This window comes from Theropithecus gelada, chromosome 7a, assembly GCF_003255815.1.
Source record: "Theropithecus gelada isolate Dixy chromosome 7a, Tgel_1.0, whole genome shotgun sequence".
In the NCBI taxonomy this organism is placed as follows: Eukaryota; Metazoa; Chordata; class Mammalia; order Primates; family Cercopithecidae; genus Theropithecus; species Theropithecus gelada.
In genome coordinates, this window is record NC_037674.1 from 54,685,083 (window position 1) to 54,705,906 (window position 20,824).

At 53.4% G+C, this 20,824-nt stretch overlaps 1 protein-coding gene across 1 annotated transcript; it reads right to left on the minus strand.

The window, feature by feature from the left end:
* Positions 1 to 1,256: 1,256 nt before the first annotated feature.
* LOC112627518 (putative GED domain-containing protein DNM1P34) lies at positions 1,257 to 2,382 on the minus strand. Its single transcript, XM_025389825.1, has 2 exons — positions 2,176 to 2,382; positions 1,257 to 1,457 (listed from the first exon to the last, which is right to left on the minus strand). Exons 1-2 carry the CDS (start codon positions 2,380 to 2,382, stop codon positions 1,257 to 1,259), a joined length of 408 nt encoding a protein of 135 aa, XP_025245610.1.
* Positions 2,383 to 20,824: the final 18,442 nt, after the last annotated feature.

A 20,824-nucleotide genomic window follows, 5' to 3' on the forward strand; every position in this document is an offset into this window, starting at 1 on the left:
AGGGGAGGGCACAGGTGCAGGTGTGGCAAGGTCCCTGGAAAAGAGGGGCTCGAAGGGAAAGGGGAGGAAGAGGGAGGAGCCAGAGCTCTGCAGTTAGTGCCTGGGGACTGTGGCAGCCCTCCCCAGCCCACACACACTGGCCTCTCCCATGACACCCAGGCAGTGCACCCACAATTCAGACCAATGCTCAGCCCCCTCGGGCTTCCCTCTTCTCTGGTCACCCTCTCTTCCAACCCACTGGCCCAGGGCCACCTCTCGCCTTGGGGAGCCCCACTCAACAGCCAACAGGCCTGACAGAGAAAGAACACTGCTTGACCCAGGATGGCGAACCTAAAAGGAATGAATGGCTGGAGTGAGCGCCAGAGGCCCCTCTGGGTGGTCAGAAAGCCCAGGACCCTCTGAAAAGACCCTGGGGGAGGCAGGAAGGGCATATGCCACTGGCCATAGACTTATAAATCTAAGAGGGGAGCCTCAGCTATTTGTGGCGTCTGCAGGCCGCATAGGTGAGGCTGGGCCCTTCCTGCTGGGAAAAGCAGAAGAGGGAGAGTCTGTGACAGGGGAGGTGGGTGGGCTCGCTACGTGGAGCTCAGCTGAGCCAACAGGCACTGTGGTCCCCTTGGCTGAATAGCACAGGTGACCCCTAGGAGCAACAGGCCAAAGTGCATGAGCCCGCTGGCCAGCGGTAGTGCTTCAGCGGGGGCCAGGGACCCTGCCTTCAGTCACATGCTAGCAGCGATGATGGTACCTGGGAGGGAGGGAAGGGGGCTGTGTGTTCCTGCCTGGCCTGTGAGGTATGTTGTGGGATGACCACGTGTATGGGACTCTCAAGATTTTATCCTAGATCACCACTGGATTGCCGACAGATAGAGGACGTAGGACCCTGACTATCACCCCTGCTCTGCAGTGGATTCGGCTCTCGGCACTCCCAGGCTGGGAGCTGGATGCCCTGCCCTGGCAGCATGACTCAGACTGCATGACAGGTATGGCATGCCAAGGATGGTGTTCCTAGGCCTCTGGCCACCTCACAGTCCAGCCTCACACACACACCTCTCCCAGCTCCCAGCCCCTACACCATAAACCACGAGCTCTGTGCCCTCTCTGATGACTCCAGAGAGCACCCACATCTGCCAGCTTGAGAATGGAGCCTGTTCCAAGAGCCCACAGGCTCAGCCATGGAAGCCCGGGTGCTTTGGTGCTGTGGGGGCCAGGCCTGGTACCTGTGTCTGGCTGGGACACTCTGCACCTGCAGCCAGGAGTCATCCATGGGCCCCCGTGGGCATGTTGTCAGTGGTTGTGTTGATGTCACTGATGATGATGGGCACCTCCCTCAACACGTGGTGCATGCACAGCATCTCGTTGCACCGCTGTGCCTGCTCTGCCGACTCCTCCATCAACGTGTTCTTGTCTCCACATGAATGCAGGTTTGCCAGCAGATCCAAGAAGATGAACTCCTTGATCTTAGCGTGGGCAAAGAGGGAAGGAGGTTGGGACCTGATGCCTGTGCCACCCTGGCCACCTGGCCAGGCCCTTCTGGGACTGTGCACTGGACTTGGAGTCCCAAGTGTGGCTTTTCAGATGCAGCTTCTACACCACTTAGACTCAAAGACCCACTTCCCCACTGCCTTTTTTCACTCAGATGGGGACACTGAGGCCAAGAAGAAAAGTCACTTGTCCAAGGTCACAGATCTGGGAGGGGAGCCAGGACCTATCATGGCACCAGGACACCTGTCTACTCAGTTTTTAATTTTTGGAGACAGGATCTCGCTCTGCTGCCAGGCTGGAGTACAGTGGATGGGACCACTGCTCACTGCAGCCTCAACCTCCTGGGCTCAAAGTGATCCTCCAACGTTAGCCTGTTGAGTACAGGCACATGCCACCACCAGGCCCAGCTATTTTTTAAATGTTTTTGTAGAGACCAGGTCTCACTATGTTGCCCAGGCTGGTCTCAAACTCCTGGGCTCAAGCGATCCTTCTGCCTTGGCCTCCCAAAGTGCTGGGATTACAGGCATGGGCCACTGAGCCCAGTACCACGTTATAGTTCTATGGGACAGCTCTGGACTTGACTGTGCCCCTCTCCCCGGACCTGGTCCTGTAAGGCTGGTTGGCATTTCCGCCAGGCCAACATGGCCACCTGCATCCCCAGGAGCCTCTGCCCCCATGAGGCAGTGCATGCACGTTGTTGATCATGAGGTGTGTGGTGGTCTTGGGCATGAGACCAACCATGAGGTCCCACATGGTCTTGTTGACAATGGCCACATAGGAGTCCACCAGGCTCTGGGTGGTCTCCATTTGCCACTCCAGCTGTGTGTCCATGGAGTGCATGAAGCTGTCAGAGCCATTCTCCTTGGCCTTGCTGGCCTGCCATGGAGAACACAAGGGCATCAGGGTGGCCACATCATGCAGCCAGGCTCCAGGCATCCCCAGGATCTCAGCCCCTCCAAGGGTACCTGGAACATTGAGGCACAGGGAGAAGCAACCGGCCAGAACACACACCCAGCTCCCCACACACTCTAGAGGGTTTCACGTCTCTGCCTCTCAAGACCCCAGGCCCCCCTCTATTCAGTCTTGTCTTAGTTCTGACTCTAGTACCCAGAATTTGCCTCCATTTCCCAATCCAGAAATTAGAAAAGAACACGTGTGAGGGGCCAGGTTCTCTAAGGCTGGATGGACACAGGGCTTATGGCAGGTCTGGGGGTGACAGTGCTGCTGTGGGAGCCTCAGGGAGGGCTCATCCCTGGAATCACCCAGGGTATCCTGGTGCCCCCAGCTGCTGCTTGGCATGAGAATTCCTGGCTGGTGGGGACACACAGGTACTTGTTTGGATTGGCCATCTGGTCCAGTCCAAAGAGCTGGACCTCCAGCCCCTCGGGGAAAAAACTCACTTTTGATGTGTGACAACAGACGCAGGCAAGGGGAGGGAGAGGTGAGCTGAGCCTCGGCCTTAGAATCCAGAAGCCAGTTCATGCCCCTACCTTGGTCTACGTGGGAAAGGGATGGGACCTCAGCTAGCTCTAGGGTCCTAGGTTATGGTAAGGGCCCTCCCTTATGGACTCAGTGACTTGGGCTGACCCAGCCCCTCCCTGAGCCTCATCAGTGAAACCAGGACTGGGCCAGGGCTCTCAACACTTCCCAGATCCAACCTCTGGCTTTCTCCCAGGAGGGCAGGAAATCAGACAGAGGTGATCCAGGCTCCCCTGTTTACCTCAGCCTCCTTGTGAAGCCTCCCTCTTTCTGCCTGTGAGGTGGGTGGGGCTGGAAGGAGGGGCTTTCACCTGTGGGTCTCTGACTTCTCTGCCCAGGTGTGCCTGGAAAGTGTGGTCTATACCCGGTGCTCTGCTACACCCCATGGCCTGACCACACTCTCCCTGCCTCCAGAGCAGCCCTGGCCCAGGGAAGAAGCTGGTCTCTGTATGGAATGATAGGTAGAAAACGGAAGTGGGGACGGCAGGTCTGGAAAGGAGTCTGGGAGGAGGTGCCTTCTCAAGGATGTGGAGGGTATTTTTTCCAGAATGGAGCTTGACCAGTGCTGGCAAACATCAGGAGTTGGGAAGGGTGGTTCCCTCTGTGGGAGCTGGGGCGACTTGCCTGGGCCAAACGGTGGTTGGCTGTGGGTAGGAGCGGGCAGAGCTGGGGTGCCCAGAGCCTGGGGTCCCTGTCCTTGCTGAGGACTGGAATACAAAACAAGTGTCCCCTGCCCTCTGGCTGGGGGACATCCTCTACTTCCAAGCCCAGACACACACCAGCTGCCACAAGCCTCTGAGGCTCTTCAGAGGACCAATGGGCAGCCACACCCATGCTGGGCCAGCCTTCTGGGCCCACCTGCACCCTGGTCGGAGCCCATGACTGAGGGGACTCTCTGGGGACAATGGGGGCAGTCTCATGCTGCCCTCTTACAGGTGGATCAGTCCCTGGGATCTGGTGTTGGGCTGGGGTGGGCTGAGGCTGTTCTCTGCCAGGGTGCCTGGTGGACAGCAGGTGGAACAACTACTTGGCTTTGCTGGACCCCAGGACACAGCTGAACACTGCACTTTACCCTGGATGCCTTCGGATTCTCAGGGGACTCTGGGAAGGAAGAGGGGGATGCCCCAGCAGGAGGCCAGGGCCCTGGGCCAGGTTTGCTCCCCCTAGTCCCTCCAGCAGGCACCTCCTCTCCAGATCGACATCACCTGATTCCTGGAGGCCTGGGTTACTGACCAGAGCCCCAACTCCCTCACCACGGCCTGTTCTTACATCAGACCAGCTAGTATATGAGTTCAGAGCTGAAGCGGGTGGAGAGAGAACACAGGGCTCTGTAAGAGTTATCGGCTCCCTGCTGTATTGGGCCTTGTAGAAGACCCCCAGAAATCTGCAGCTGCTGTAAGTCACTGGGAGGAAGCTGCAGTAGACATGTGTTTCCCAGCCTGGTAGATGCAGAGGGGTGTACAGGCCCCCGAGCGGGAGGCCCAAACATTCCCTTGGATGTGGCAGTGCAGGAATTCTAGCCAGCTCTGGGGCCCTGGGCAAGTCATTTAACCTCTCAGAACCCCACTCCTGGTCACCATGGGGCTCTTATGTGGATGCAATGAATGCCCCTGGCCTCGTATGTCCCATCAGTGGAAGCTTAGCATGGGTGGAGACCCCCGAGACTGAACTCAGTGGCGGGATCCAGCCTGCCCAGCTCTCCTACATAGACCCCAGAGCCAGCAGGGTGGGCTTCCTGGAGACGCAGGTGCTCCTGCGGGCTGGGGAGCATGAGCAGGGGTCCCTTTGGGGAGGTGGAAGAGGCTGCGGTCAGTGGAGGCCATAGTGAGGCAGAGCTTGGGCAGAAAAGGCATGATGATCGGGGGATCTGAGACCCAACAGAGCCTGGACTGATGACACTGTAGCCACCTCCTCCAAGTGCCGTTCAGGGGGTGGAAGCTGACCTAGTGCTGGGCCCCCTGGTCCTGAGTGAGGCCTCACCAGTCTTGGAAGCTGTACCCAAGGTAGCTTCATGTAAGGGCGCATCTAAGCACTTTTTTTTGAGACGGGGTCTTGCTCTGTCTCCAGGCTGCAATTGGGTGGCACGATCACAGCTCACTGCAGCCTCAAACTCCTGGGCTCAAGTGATCCTCCACCTCAGCCTCACAAAGTATAGTAATTATAGGCCTGAGCTATGGAGCCTGGTTTTAAATCTTTGGTTCCATTTGTTCTGATGGGCTCCTCTCTCAATGACCACAAGTTACAGTAAGTGGCCATTCTTACACCTTTCTGTAAAGACCTGAGGGTTAGTATATTAATGTCAAAGTTCTACTGGTTTTCGAGGCTGGGTGGAATGTTTGGGTTAATTTAGTTGCGGGCATCTTGACAATATAGGCTTTCCCTCTGGGAACGGTGATTCTGGGACGCAGGTTTTGCACATTCTGGTTTATTGCTTGACTCGCTGCCACAGAGGGATGGCACTGCTCCACACACCATGCCCAAGAGATGTCCCACCTTATCTTTCTAAATCAAGCTGAATGTTCTCAGCTGACAGCATATCATCAGTGCTGTGGGGACTCACTCCCCTCAACCTGAGATGAAGTGAGGCGGAGACTGTGGAGCAGATCCGAACTGACTGCATTCGCCCTTCCTGACCTGCACTGTTGCTGGCCGGGGCTGTGTCTGAGCCATCAGAGGGCATTGATTTGGGGAAGGGGTTGAGGCAGTGTTGGAGAGATGCCCCTAACCTTCCTCAAATCCTCCTGTCCACCTAACACTTGGTCACCAAGGCCCCTGACTTCCAGGCCGCAGTTACCACTAACGAGGTGCTGCATGGGAACAAAGTGTAGGCCTAGAACCTGGAGTTCAGGTCACTCCTCCTTCCAGTTGAAGCCTCTGCCCCTTCCAGGTGATTCCAGCCTCATTCCTCCATGGGCCAAATATCCCAAACAAAGGCCTGGACAGGGGGTCTTTATCCAAGTGCCCAGAAAACACACACGGAAAGGCTCTGCATGCCCCCATGGCCTGCCAGAGGTAAGAGCCTCCCCCTCAAAATGCACAGTCCAGGTTCTTGCAGGGAGGTGAGGAGCGGAAGAAGAAAAGGTCCATCTCATTCTTTCAGCAGGAACCTAAACTTGGGAAAGCCAGACCCAGTACATTTCTTAATCCAGATACTTTTATAACTGGTTACAGCGGGGTCACATGCACAACTGTTTTCCAACATCTTTCAACGGGCCACATAACATCCTGTACCTTCTTTGTTTTTTTATTTTTATTTTGTAAGGCCAGGGGCAGTGGCTCACACCTGTATCTCAACAGTTTCGGGGGCAAAGACTGCTTGAGGCCAGGATTTCGAGACCAGCCTGGGCAACACAGCAAGACCCTGTATGCAACGTAGAACAACTCTATCTCAAAAAAAATGTTCTTGAGTACAGTGACATGATCACAGCTCACTGTAGCCTCCAACTCTCAGGGTCAAGCGATACTCCCACCTCAGCAGCTGGGACTCCCAGAGCACACCACCACATCTGGCTGATGCCTTAATTTTTGGTAGAGATGCAGTCTCACTATGTTGCCCAGGCTGTTCTTGAACTCTTGGCCTCAAGAGATCCTCCCAATGCTACCTCACAATGCACTGGGGTTAGAGTCATAAGCCACCATGCAGCCCCTCCAAAATCTAACCATTCTTCAGGTGCTTCTTTTGGACCTCCTAGCTAGACTGTCATTGGCAAATACTAGTTTATTATTTTCCCACATTTATGTTAATGGATTTCCCATGTTTTATTTGTCTAGACTAGGGTTTCTCAACAGCTGGACTATTGATGTTTTGGGCTGGATAATTCTTCGTTATGGAGCTGTTTGTGCCTCGCAGGATGTTTATCAGCATCCCCAGCCTCCGCCTGCTACATGCCAGTAGCACTCCTCAGTGTGACAACCAAAATGATTTCAGATATTGTCAAATATCCCCAGGGAGGCAAAATCACCTCCAGTTGAGAACTGCTGACCTAAAAACCTCTGGAACAATGTTGGATCATGGTAATGATAGCACATACTGCTCCTGACCTTAATGGGAATACCTCTAGCATCAAAGTATAGTAGTACCTGTATACTACTGTCTGGGCTGTTATTAGTACACTGTATTAGTCCATTCTCACACTGCTATGAAGAAATACCCAAGACTAGGTAATTTATAAAGAAAAGAGATTTAAATTGACTCACAGTTCTGCATGGCTGGAGGGGCATCAGGAAATTTACAATTATGGCAGAAGACACCTCTTCACAGGGCAGCAGGAGAGAGAAGGAGAGCAGAGCAAAGGGGAAAGCCTGTTATAAAACCATCAGATCTCGTGAGAACTCACTCACTATCATGAGAACAGCATGGGAGAAACTGCCCCCATGATTCAATTATCTCCACATGGTCCCACCCTTGACACATGGGGATTATTGCAATTCAAGGTCAGATCTGGATAGGGACACAGAACCAAACCATATCATATCCTTTATATTAGTATATGGTATCAAAGTAGAATTTTCTTTCTTTCTTTCTTTTTTATTTTTCTTTGAGACAGAGTCTCACTCTGGCTCTGGCTGGAGTGCAGTGGCACCATCTCAGCTCATGGCAACCTCCGCCTCCTGGGTTCAAGCAGTTCTTGTGCCTCTGCCTCCCAAGTAGCTGGAACTACAGGTGTGTGCCACCATGCCAAGTTAATTTTGATTTTTTTTTAGTACACATGGGGTTTGACATGTTGGCCAGGCTGGTGTCAAACTCCTGGCCTCAAGCGATCCTACCACTTTGGCCTCCCGAAGTGCTGGGATTACAGGCGTGAGCAACTGCACCCAGCCTGAAGTATAATTTTCACAATGTGAAAAGCTTGACTTTCATACAGATAATGAAGGAATGTGTATAAGATATTTTCTTTAGTTTCCAAGGGAGTCAGCAACACGATGAAGCTAGTGAATGAGCATTTTGAAAGACAGTGTCTGTAGTGCTCCAGGAAGGGCATTCCAAAATGCATTCTGAGATAGAGACAAAGCTTGTTAATATCCTATGGGGAAGCTGGGTGTGGTGGCTCATGCCTGTAATCCCAGCACTTTGGGAGGCTGAGGTGGGCCGATCACCTGAGGTCAGGAGTTCAAGACCAGACTAGCCTACATGGTGAAACCCTGTCTCTACAAAAGATACAAAAATTAGCCAGGCACAGTGCTGGGCGCTTGTAGTCCCAGCTACTTGGGAGGCTGAGGCTGGAGAATCGCTTCAACCTGGGAGATGGAGGTTGCAGTGAGCCAAGATCACGCCACTGTACTCCAGCCTAGGTGACAGAGAGAGATTCTGACTTAAAAAAAAATCATATTGGGACATAAAAATGTCATCTTTGGGAGTTGTCTTTTCTACTGGACAGAAATTTGTAAGTTAACATATATACATATTCTCCAGTATATTCATAACATACTCTCCTGTATATTGCCCTGCACTAGTGATTTTCAAACCATGGTCTCGAATTGGAAGCATCAACATCACCTGAGAAAATAGACACACAACGCTCAGGCCCCACCTCAGTTAGAAACTCTGGTGTGGGGCCCAGCAGCTGGTTTCACAAGCCCTACAAGTGATTATGATGCACTCTAATGTGTCAGGATCACTGCTCTAAATAGTTAAATAATCTTTAATTATAAAATAAGTATCTATGAAAAATGCTACAGTATGACATTAAAAGGGCACACCACCCACCATTAACTTTATTTTTGAATTTAAATATTTTGTCTGTCTGATGATAAATTTGCTGTTTTGTTTTTCAAATACTATTAAGACAGTTTTCATCTTTTCCTAATTTTCTCTTTTCAAATAAAAAATGGTTTTCCAAATCTGTCCATTTTTCTCTTCTTTAACGTATTGATAGGATGAAATAAAAGTTGAACCATTCTTACTTTCCTGTTTTTTTTTTTTTTTTTGAGATGGAGTCTCACCCTGTTGCATGGGCTGACTGTAATGTAATGGTGTGATCTTGGCTCACTGCATCCTCCACCTCCTGGGTTCAAGCGATTCTTGTGCCTCAGCCTCCCGAGTAGCTGGAATTACAGGTACCCGCCAACATGCCCAGCTAACTTTTTTTTTTCTTTTTTTAGTAGAGACGGGTTTTGCCATGTTGGCCAGGCTGGTCTCCAACTCCTGACCTCAGGTGATCTGCCTGCCTCAGCCTCCCAAAGTGCTAGGATTGCAGGCATGAGCCACTGCGCCCAGCCTTTTTTTTTTTTTTTTTTTTTTTTTTTTTTTTTTTTTTTTTTTTTTTTGAGATGGTCTCATTCTGTTCCTCAGGCTGGATGGAGTACAGTGGCGCCATCATGGCTCACCGCAGCCTCCACCTCCCAGGCTCAAGAGATCTCCCACCTCATCCTCTTAGGTAGCTGTGACAACATGTGTGCACCAGCACAAGCAGCTAATTTTTTTGTAGAGACCACGGTCTCCCTATGTTGCCCAAGCTGGTCTAGAACTCCGGGGCTCAAGCAATCCACCGGCCTTGGCCTCCCAAAGTGCTCTGATTATAGGTATTATGTTCTTAAAATTTTTCTTCAACATGGTATAAGATAATCTAGTAATTTAACATACTGTTGTTTTCAACAGGCTAGTGCTTGTGATTTGTAAAAGAACTCTTCAGAAATGAGTTCAATTTTACCATGAATTGGGACACTTTCCATGTCTTTCTATTCCATAGAGCAGTTTATTTGTCATGAGCTCTGTCTTTTGAAAACTTGAAAGCCTGCAACAATCAAACCAGCTGCACCTGGTGCATGGGATGGGCATGGAATTGAGGACAGAGCTCAAACTACAGTCAGCCCTCTGTATCCTCGGGTTCGGGATCCCTGGGTTTTACCAACTGTGCATCAAAAATACTTGGAAAAAGTAAAACAATATAAAACAAACATTTATAAATACTTTATAACAGGCATTTACAAAGCATTTACGTTGTATTAGGTATTATAGTAATCTAGAGATGATTTAAAGTATACGGAAGGATGTGCATAGGTTATATGCAAATACTATGCCATATTATCTCAGGGACTTGAGCATCGGTGAATTTGGTATCTCTGGGGTCTTGGAACCAATATCCTGAGGTTACCAAGGGACAACTGTATTCAATTTCTTCTCTGGTTATTAGTTTATTCTCTAATGTATTTTTGTCGTTGTTTTGTCTTTTCGTTTTGGCCTCTTGAAGTCAATGTCGGAAACTTAGTTGTTCTAGATTACCCATTAGCTCAAAGTTACCGGTAAGCAGACTATGACTGCAATCTAAGCAACCGATTTTTTCCCCATCAAATTGGCAAAAATTAAGCATCTGTTAATGTTGAAGCTGTACGGCGTTTTCCTGAGCATGTTAATTATGACAGCCTTTTTTGTTAGGCACCTAGACGATTGATTCATCAAAATGAAATAAAATACCCATGCACTTGACGAAGTTATCTGGTTATTTCCTTATCTGCGTGCTGGTTATGTGAGGCTACAGTTGATGAAAACTTACTGAGCTTTATATTTATAATAGGTACAATTTTCTGTATGTGTAGTATGTTTCAATAGTTTTTAAAATGTCTTCTGCCACAGCCCGCAGCTGTGTATAATGCTATTCGCTTAACAGTGGAAAACATGGCAATGCCTGAATCCCCCTGGCTCCCGGGATCCTACTCCCTTAAGTTAAACAAATGAAATAACTTCCACTGTCTTTCCTAATGTCTTAATTCTGTCCTCAGTTAAACTGGTGGTGGGCGCTGGTTTTTTCCAGGGAAGGATTCTGGAAGACGAGGAGGAGACGCCAGAATTTCGCCCCCGGCACCTCCAGTTGGCTGCGGTCCGCTGGCAGCCTCGCTGGAGCAGGCCCCGCCCTCGCAGAGGCCGTTAGTCCAAGTCAGGTGATCGTGGACTCCCCTGACCCGGCGGGACCGGAAAAAGGAATTCCCGGGTCCGGCTTCCCGGCCGCCATGGTGAGGACCCCAGGGGTGAAGCGAGGCAAGGGCTGCTGGAGCGGGAATGAGGAGGCGCCAGTGGCTCCGAAAACTGGGGGAGTTTGTCTGTACCAGTCTCTCCGCAAACACAGTGTGTGCGGGCCTGACGGCTGTGGGTCCGCCAGAGAAAAGTCCACCACTACCCCTCTCCGGAGACGGGGGCGGCGGTGGGGGGCGGGTAAGACAGAGCAGGCCGGCCGGCTTAGAGTCCCTGTGCTTCCCTGGGGGAAGGAAGGGCTCCCGCCTCCCGGGGCAGGAACTAGGGCTTGTCTGGAGCTGGGAGTCCTTTCAGGTCTTCCACAGCCCCAAGAGGACCTCCCAAGGACACCCCCTTCCCCAGCCCAGCTGTGGGACTTAGACAAGGTGCTTAGAATCAGGCTCACTCTTGCACACTGTTAGGAAGCCCCTCTGCTCTTTCCAGAGCCAGGAAGTAGTAGTTCTGCGGTTGAGACTTATTCTTTCTTTCTTCCTTCCATCCATCCATCCATCCATCCATCCATCCATCCATCCATCCATCCAGTCCATCCATCCGTGCTTTCTAAGCGCCTAGTCTATACCATGAAGTGTGCTAGGCACTGGGAGGACTTGAGCTGCCCAGGGAAGGGGAAATCGGAGGCTTGAATTGGAAGTCATAGTTAAGGCTCCAGGGGCAGAGACCTAACCGTGCCTTGTGTGTGGTGCTAAGGGGGCTCCCTGAGGATGCTATTAACCTTAAAGGCGGATGGCAGGAGCTGGCTGGCCGAAGTACAGTTTGTGTACCAGGGGTTGGGAGGCAAGGGTGGGAGGCGTGTGTCTTCAGACAGGGAAGAGCATGGGCAGAGACTTCAGGTGAGAGAGAGCATGGCTCCCTAGAAATGAATGCATATTCCCATAGCTGGGAGAGTATCATCTGGAGGTGAGAGAGAAATGAGGCTGCACAAGTAAAGACCAAATCTTCCTGGCTCTTGGATCACCACAATCAAGATAATGAACATATCCACCCGCCCCCAAAATTTCCTTGTGTGAGGGGCTATTTTAGGAAGTATGATCAAGAAGGGCCAGCCTAGCCAGGTGCAGTGGCTCAGGCCTGTAATCCCAGCACTTTGGGAGGCTGAGGTATGTGGATGACCCGAGGTCAGGAGTTCAAGACCAGCATGGCCAACGTGGTGAAACCCTGTCTCTACTAAAAATACAAAACAGCCAGGTGTGGTGGCACATGCCTGTAGTCTCAGCTACTTGGGAGGCTGACGCAGGAGAATTGCTTGAAGCTGGGGAACGGAGGTTGAGCCAAGATTGTGCCATTGCATTCCAGCCTGGGAAACAGAGCAAGACTCCAATTTTCAAAAAAAAAAAAAAAAAAAAAAAAAAAAAAAGGGGGCTGTTCTGATGAGATGTCACTTGAGCAGAGAGTGGAATGAAATAAAGGATAGCAAGCCACACAGAGAGTGCAGCAGGCATGGCAGTGGGAGCAAGGCTGGTGTCCCCGAGCAGCAGCAGGGAAGCCGGAGTGGCTGGACTTGTGTGGGTATGGGGAAGAGGAGAGAGAGGTCACTCATCTGTGTGAGGCAGAGGACTTTGTTTTATCCCCTGCTGTACCCCAGCACTTAGAGTGGGAGCTAGCACAGAGAAGGCGCTTGATTGATGTTTGCTGAGCAGACAAAAATGCCTGGAGTAGACCTCAGAGCAGGGTTTGGTGGCAGGGTGGGTCAGGAGAGAGTTCACTCAACAGCCTGGTGATAGCAGAGAACAAGTGGCCAGAGGGTATCCATCTATGATGGGGACCAGGGGTCCCTGCTGGGCAGCAGTGTGGGAGACACACGGATCCTGGCCACACCTCAGTCCTCCCTCCAGCCTGATTACCTGCCCCCCTCCCTTGCAGAGGTTTCGGTTCTGTGGTGATCTGGACTGTCCCAAGTGGGTCCTGGCAGAGATTGGCACGCTGGCCAAGATGGTTAAGTGCACAGGGTCTAGTCTGGGTGGAGGAGGGGTGCTGGGGCTGGGGATTGTGGGTGTAGATGATGGTGAGGTTTTTCTGGGGTTAGGGCCTCAGTGCTCTCAGCCTGTGCTAGCATGCCTTGTGACCTTGATCAGCGGCTGGCCTGCTCTGAGCCAGTCCCCAGGAAGGAGGGGTGAGGTTCGCCAGCCTGGCTGATGTAAGGAATTCCCTTCCAGTCCTCTGTGAAGTTGCAGCTGCTCTGCAGCCAGGTACTAAAGAGCTGCTGGGACAGGGGAATGATGTGAGTACAAGACCCAGCACCCCATTGTCCCATGACCTTATGACCCCCAGTGCCCTGAAGCTCTGCGCTAGGCCCGGGGAGATGGATGACCCAGCCCGTCAACCTCTCTAGGCACCTCCCATACTTCTTTCCAGCCTGTCTGTTCCTTATTGCAGGATCCAGGCTGGGGTTGAGGGGCTGGTGAATAGGGTACTGGCACCCCCTGAAGGTCTCCTTTCCCCATAGTATGAGAAGATCCTGAAGCTAACAGCTGATGCCAAGTTTGGTGAGTACCCCGCTGAGTCCACAGGCCCCAGGCAACCCTGGGACCTTGGCCTGCTGCCTGGTACAGAGGCCCCCCCGCTCCCACCCCTCCCAGCAGCATCCTTAACCTGCCTTCCCTAGTGGAGGAGCATAAGGGAAAGAAAGACAGTGACAGTCCCACCTTCCTGTCCTCTGCCAGCTCCTGGTGGAGCAGTAGCAGTGCCCATAGCTCCAGGAGGCCTCAGGGCTTTGAGCTGAAGTTAATAGGGCAACAGGGAGGTGACTGGTGCCACAGTGACACCCCCTGTCCCACCCACGGGTCCCTCAGAGTCTGGCGATGTGAAGGCCACAGTAGCAGTGCTGAGTTTCATCCTCTCCAGTGTGGCCAAGCACAATGTCGATGGCAGATGCTTGTCCAATGAACTGCAGCAGCTGGGGCTGCCCAAAGGTATAGGTTGTGGGTGGGCAGCTGGGCAGCCTGTGGACCAAGGGCTGCTAGAGAGGGGGCCAGGCCCTGTGACCCCAAGGTGTACCCTGCCCTGTCTGGACCAGGAACCCAAGCCCAGCCCCCACCTGCTACCTCCAGAGCTACTCCATTCTACCCCCAGAGCACGTGGCCAGCCTGTGCCGCTGTTATGAGGAGAAGCAAAGCCCCTTGCAGAAGCACTTGTGGGTCTGCAGCCTACGCAGTAATTAGGACACCAGCCAGGGTCCAGGCTCATTCTAGAAGATGCATGCAGCATGCAAAGTGCATGGAGAGTCCAGGGAGATGGCTTAACCATGTTCACATACGAAGCAGCTGCAGAGCTGGGACCTGGCCCTGGGTGTCCTGACTCCGTGGACTCTGTGATGTGTATGTACATGATCAGACCTTGCCCTTTTCTTCTGGCTGACCCTTCCTTAGTTGCCCATGCCCCATATGTGAGCACCTTGCTCATTCTCATTCCTCCCTCTCTGAAGTGTGGTCCCTGGCAGCACAAGTGGCAGAAGGGGCAGCAGAGACTGTGGACCCCTCAGCTGCACCTAAGACCTCTGTGTGGTCTAGCTAGTGTGCTGGGGGAGGCCTTTGGCCACCATTTCCCCCTTTGTAAATGAGACTGATACCTGTGGCATGGAGGGCGGGAGGCCGGTGTGAGTTCCAAGCACTTGGCACCATGCCCCTGAATGAGCATGGACATGGAAGCAGGGGTGTTCCTTGACTTTATGCACCTTGGGGATGGGCATGGGGCTCTCTGTGTGGGTTGACAACGCATTGCTTTCCTCCACTCCACCTCTGTCCCAGCCCTGCAAGTCCAGTCCTTGGGGGTCCAGGAGGGAAGAAGCCCCTGGCTATGTGACCTTGGGTTGATGCCTGGCCCTCTCTGGCTCTGAGTTCCTGGGAAAGTCAGCACCCAAGGCACGCCCTGAAGTTTAGCACCCTGACAAGAAGGACGGGGACACTGGGATCAGACCCAAACCTCTGGCCCCAAATCCCGCAGCCCCAGCTGGAGAATGAGGAGATGCTAGGCTTGGGTAGGGAAATCAGGGATGTAAAGAGGCCTGCTCACCCCTCAGCCTGGCTCAAAGGCTCAAGGCATCAAAGGGTAAGTTTGCCCCTCTGGAAGAAGCCTGGGCCGAGCCAGACACTCACCAGCACAATGGCGGCTGTGACGAGCAGGAGGCCCAGGATGAGGAGAGCCACGGCATAGCTGGAGATGGAGGTGTCCAGCGGGCTGGAGGATTTGGGGCTAGGAGTGCCTAGAGCAAAGCTAGAAGGCTATGACCAGGCAGGGCCCTGCCTCCCAGACTTCTGAGAAGGCAGAATCTGGGCCCAGAAGGTGCTGCGGGACCAGAGAGCTGGGGCTAGGAGCACCTTGGAGGGCTCCATGAGGAGGGGAGGTGGGCTTCAGATCAGGGCATGTGGAGGCAGCAAGCCCAAGGGAGGAGGCAGATGGACAGAGGGAGGGGGCCTGCAGAGGGAAGGAGGTACTGACCAAAGTCTGGGATGACTGTGTCTACCAAGAGGCCGTCTGGCCCTCTGCCTCCCACAGGATGTGCAGACCCTGGCATGCACAGACCACATGAGGGCTCGGACTGGCGCCACCCTGAAGAAGGTGGCACCCACTCTGTCAGTCAGTGGGCCCGGTCTGGTGAGAGGATTATCACACACGTCAGGGGGCTGGGCAGCCTTGGGGGACTAGGGGAGGTCATCTCTTCCAGCCTCCTGTCCTCAACTCCAGAACCCTGGTTGGAGCCCTGGGTCACTCAGGGCCACCCTGGAGCCACCGGAATTCCTCCACCACCACTTGGTCAAAGTTCTGCAGAGGTCTGAGGATGAGGGTCAGCTCGGGGGTTGGGAGAGGATGAAGAGGGTCACAGCTCTACCAAACAAAGCCTCATTCCTTGTGGCGTCTGTACCACCCCTCTGCTGCCAACTTCAGGCTGGCCCAGCCCTGCAGAGTACGTACCCAAAGGCATCAGTAGCAGTTCCTCTCATGCTGGTCTCTCCCCAGGGCCTCCTCTGGAGCCTGCTACCACAGATCTCAGGGTGGGAGGTACAGCTCAGTCTCCCTTCCCCCTCATGCCCCTCATAGGGGCTTTGTCCACCAAGGCCCCTGACTGCTAGGGGACCCACACCCACGGCCTCCCTCTTTCTGACTGCTGGCCCTTCCACAGCCTGGATACTTGAGCCCTGGGCAGAGGGGTAACGATCCCAGGACTGTCTTTGCAAGCGGAGAGGCTGCTTGGCACGAGACCCTGACTCCTTGGGTTGAGCTCAGCAGCAGGTGTGTCACCAAGGCCCCCTGGGCAGAAGGGGCTCAGCCCTTAGGGCTCATCACTTGCCATACCTGCATGTTCCTGCTAGGCATCCACCCTGGGGACCCAGCTTTCCCCCTGCCCCCAGCTGCTGGCAGCCCCCTCTTGACTCCTCCAGGGTCCTGGAGGTCACACCAGGTAGCATCCAGCAGCTGGGAGGAGCTCTTGGTGTTTCTGCATTTTTTTAAATTAAGCTCCCTTGGGTGGGAGGGGCTGCAGACTGAACGGAGACTGCAGGCCACCCCTTCCCCACTCCCTGGCTGGGTGGGCTTCCAGCTCAGGAGTCTGACTGGAAGGATGGGACTGTCCTGTCACAGAGGCAGGTCTGAGTAGTCCAGGCCCAGTTTTACCCTCCAGCAGGGCCCCTCCCATTCGTTTGTCCAGCTGGCTTTGCGCAAAGCACAAGTGATGTCTATGTGGACTGTGTCCCCTGTCCCCAAGGGGAGTATGGCTCCAGTCCTGGCCTGGAACTCATAGACCTTATAACTAGAGGCCACATTCTAATTGGCCTCTAATTGGCAGGGGGGACCAGCATGGTTTGCCCACAGCCAGGGCATGGGCAGCCCATGTTGGCAGCCCCAGACCTGACACCACAGCTCCCGTGTCCCCTCTCCACTTACGTCCTGCACATCACCTACACTACGTGCTGTCTCTGATGAATCCAAGCTGTCAGCTTCTGTCAGCTTGTCTGGGAAGTCACACTGACCGTAAGGGCAACGGTGCAGCCTGAGGTGGGGGCTAAGTGGGAATGGGCCTGGTGTGGGGTGGGGGAGGCAAGTGTCTGGTGCCTCTCTGCTTATCTTCCCTTCTCCCTTGCCCACAAAGGAGGCATCTTCTCCATGTCCCTCTGCCACCCCGGGGACATAAAATACATAAAATACTGCCCCAGGTCTGTCTTCCCTTGGACGTAGCCCACCTACCTTCCTGTGGGACTCAGGGCTTTGTTTTGTCCTGTGGCCCACATGAGAAGCAATTATCCCTGCTCTGCTCAGCTGAAAGAGGACAAACTGAGGCAGAGCAGGGGAACAACTCTGTCATAGTCTGCCTGTTAATGGTAGAGTCAAGACCAGCCCTTCCCTGAGTGTCAGGTCCAACGGACACTGTATTAGTCCGTTTTGCGTTGCACTAGAGGAATACCTGAGACTGGCTTATTTATTTATTTTTGAGATGAAGTCTAGCTCTGTTGCCCAGGCTGGAGTACAGTGGCATGATCTCAGGACGCTGCAACCTCCACCTCCTGGGTTCAGGCTACTCTCCTGCCTCAGCCTCCTGAGTAGCTGGAATTATAGCCATGCACCACCATGCCTGGCTAATTTTTTGTATCTTTAGTAGAGACAGGGTTTTGAGATGAAGTTTTGCTCTTGTGGCCCAGGCTAGAGTGCAATGGTGTGATCTCAGCTCATTGCAACCTCTGCCTCCCAGTTCAAGCAATTTTCATGCCTCAGCCTCCCAAGTAGCTTGGATTACAGGCATGCACCACCATGCCCACCTAATTTTGTATTTTTAGTAGACAGGGTTTCACGAGGTTGGCCAGGCTGGTCTTGAACTCCTGACCTCAAGTGATTCACCCACCTTGGCTTCCCAAAATGCTGGGATTACAGGCGTGAGCTACCACTCCTGGCCCTGAGACTGGGTAATTTATAAAAGAGGTTTATTTGCCTCACAGTTCTGCAGGCTGTACAAGCATCTGCTAGGCTTCTGGTGAAGCCTCAGGAAGCTTTTACTCCTGGCGGGAGGCAAAGAGGGAGCAGGCGTGTTGCATGGTGAGAGAGGAAGCAAGAGAGGGGAGGCATCAGGCTATTTTAAACAACCAGCTCTCCAGAGAACTAATAGAAAACTCACTCACTGAATCACTTGAACCTGGGAGGTGGAGGTTCCTGTGAGCCGAGATTGCTCCACTGCACTTCAGCATGGGCTGTGAACGAGACTCTGCCTCAAAATAAATAAAAAATGAAAAATAAAATAATAAAACTCACTCATTACCATGGGGAGGGCACTAAGCCATTCATGAGGGATCCCCCACCATGACCCAAACACCTCACACTATAGGCCCCACCTCCAGCATTAGGGATCATGTTTCAACATGAGATGTGGATGGGACAAGTATCCAAACTATGTCAGAGGCCTCCCCCTCCCTCTCATCAGAGTCTTCTGTCCTCAGTTCAGGTGCATGCTGGCCTCCATGCCTGGCTTCCTAGGAAATCATCTTGGCCCCAAGGGGTCAGGCAGGGCCACTAGGCTGAGGGTTGGAGCCCTACCTCTCCTAGTCCCAGCCTGGGTCTCCATCACTGGCTAGCCCACTCTGCTTGCTGCGTTCTCTCCACACCTGTTCCCTGCAGCCCAGGGGTCAGTCTGGGTGCAGGCCTGGGTACAGGTCCAGAAGCAGACTCTGCACCCGCCGAGCTCATACCTCCTGTGCACCACGGCAGCCAAAATGCACCAGCATGGCCAGGAGCACTGGCTTGTCCCTGTAGTATCAGTATTTTGGGAGGCTGAGGTGGAAAGCTCTTGAGACCAGCCTGGGCAACATAGCCAGACCCTGTCTCTACAAAAAATAAAATTAGGCATGGTGGCATGCGTCTGTGGTCCCAGCTACTCAGGAGGCTGAGGTGGGAAGATCGCATGAACCCAGGAGGTCAAGGCTGCAGTGAGCTATGATTGCACCACCACACTCCAGGCTGGGCAACGGAGCAAGACCCTGTCTCTAAAACAAGAAACAAAGTGCACCAGTGTGTGGATACCAGCTTCTCCTGGTGTGTGGACCTGACCGTACTTGGCCCCATGGGTGAGTAAGAGGCTGCCTGCTGTCTTCCAGAACATTCCCAACACTACACCTGTGTCCCTCCTGCATGCTCTGGGAGGCTTTGTGAGGGGACCTGTCACCTACCTCTCTGACTGCCCTAAGGCCCAGCTCAAACCTTACCTGCACCTGAGAACCTTTTTCTGAAGAGTCTTTCCCCCAGCCACAGGCCCCCTCATTTCAGAGCTTTTGGTGGGGTGAGTACAAGGATCGACTCTCTGCTACCAGCCTGGGAGGAATTGTCCCCAGGGTTGGGTCTCTGGATGGCATATGAGGGTCTAGACCAGGACCCAGATGCCTGTAACCTGAAGGGCAGGACTTTGGCTGCCCCAGCTTCACAGAGCCCCTCATCCAACCTGACCTTCCGGTACAGGCCCAACCCCTGCATCCTTTGGTCTTGGTCCCTACTGGGAACTCTGGTTACCCTGGCTTACCTACTTTGACTCAAAAGGTAATGCTGACATCTCCCTTGAGACACAGTAACAGACTGCAACTAATGTAGGGTTACCTGGCTCAGAGTCACCATGGCCAGGCAGAGCTCAGGTCCTAGCCTTGTTCAACCTCTGCCTCCCAGGTTCAAGTGATTCTCCTGCCTCAGCCTCCTGAGTAGCTGGGACTACAGGTGCATGCCACCACGCCTGGCTAATTTTTTGTAGTTTTAGTAGAGGTGGGGTTTCACCGTGTTAGCCAGGATGGTCTTGGTCTCCTGACCTCATGATCTGCCCACCTCAGCCTTTCAAAGTGCTGAAATTACAGGTGTGAGCCACCGTACCCAGCCTCGCCAATGCCCTTCTATCTCTGGTGCCCTGCAGGGTCTACTTTGGAGCACCTGGAGCCCAAGAAGCTGCCCCTCACCTTTGTGATCCCAGGAACCCCCTCCCTGATCATGAAGAATGCAGACCCAACCCCGCTGAGGTGCCTGAAGGAGCAGGGTCAGCCTCTGCCTCCCACGCCTCTCTGATGGTGAGGATGTTATCCCAGCAGCGAGAGCTGGGAGCAGAATCAGGAGGATGGGGGGTTTTCTCTGTGGGTAGCTCTGGGCTCCAGGGTGGAGCCCTCTTAACCTGGCCCTTCCCCTGTGACTCTCCTTGGCCCCAGGCAAAGAAAGCAGCTTGCCTGGGGTCACCTGTCAGATAGGGACAGAGAGGGACCTGTGTTATTTCTCACCCAGCTGCAGCTCCCGCTCCCCCCGGCTCCTTCCCCCAGGTGATAGAGAACCTGGCATGCTGTGCCCTGTAGAAGAGTTCCCTTTCCTTCTGGTGAGGGATGGGAACCGGCTTGGGGCAGGAGGGATGAGGGTTCTGGGGGCTCTCCCATCCCGGCCTCACATTTGAAGATTGCCATCTGGGTGGCAGCATGGTTTAGGCTCGACAAGGCTGCCCCTAGGTTTATAGCCTGGCCTCGAGCAGGATGCTGCCATGCCACCTTCTCTTCTGTGCATCCTGAACTGGCACCCTACTTAGTTAAATGTCCTCAGCCCTCCTGCACCTTGGGCATTGCCCCCACTCCCTGCCCAGACACAGCTGTCCTTGTCCTGGACTAATCTTCAGAGATTCTTGTTCAGCCCACAGCTTTGCTGGACATCACAGGCTGGGCCAGGCCCCCTGCCCAGCACTAACATCTCTTTGTGAGTCTCAACCAGACTGAGCTGCAGCTTCAGGGTCAGGGTAGGCGCTGAATTAATTGATGTGACCCAGGACAAGGGGGTTTATTGATGGTGTCATATCTGCTTAAACTCTTGGCCTCTATGGTCTCTTTGGGGCAGGATACCCCTCTGTCCCATGCTTAGGTGCCCACATGTGGCCACAGGTGCCTTTCCTACCACCATCCCTACTGC

Bases quoted from the DNA above. Each gene is read 5' to 3' on its own strand.
- LOC112627518 (XM_025389825.1), bottom strand. From the start codon at position 2,382: ATGCCCTTGTGTTCTCCATGGCAGGCCAGCAAGGCCAAGGAGAATGGC. The intron at 1,458-2,175 runs GTGCATGCACTG...GCCCACGCTAAG, and splicing joins CACACCTCATGATCAACAAC to ATCAAGGAGTTCATCTTCTT.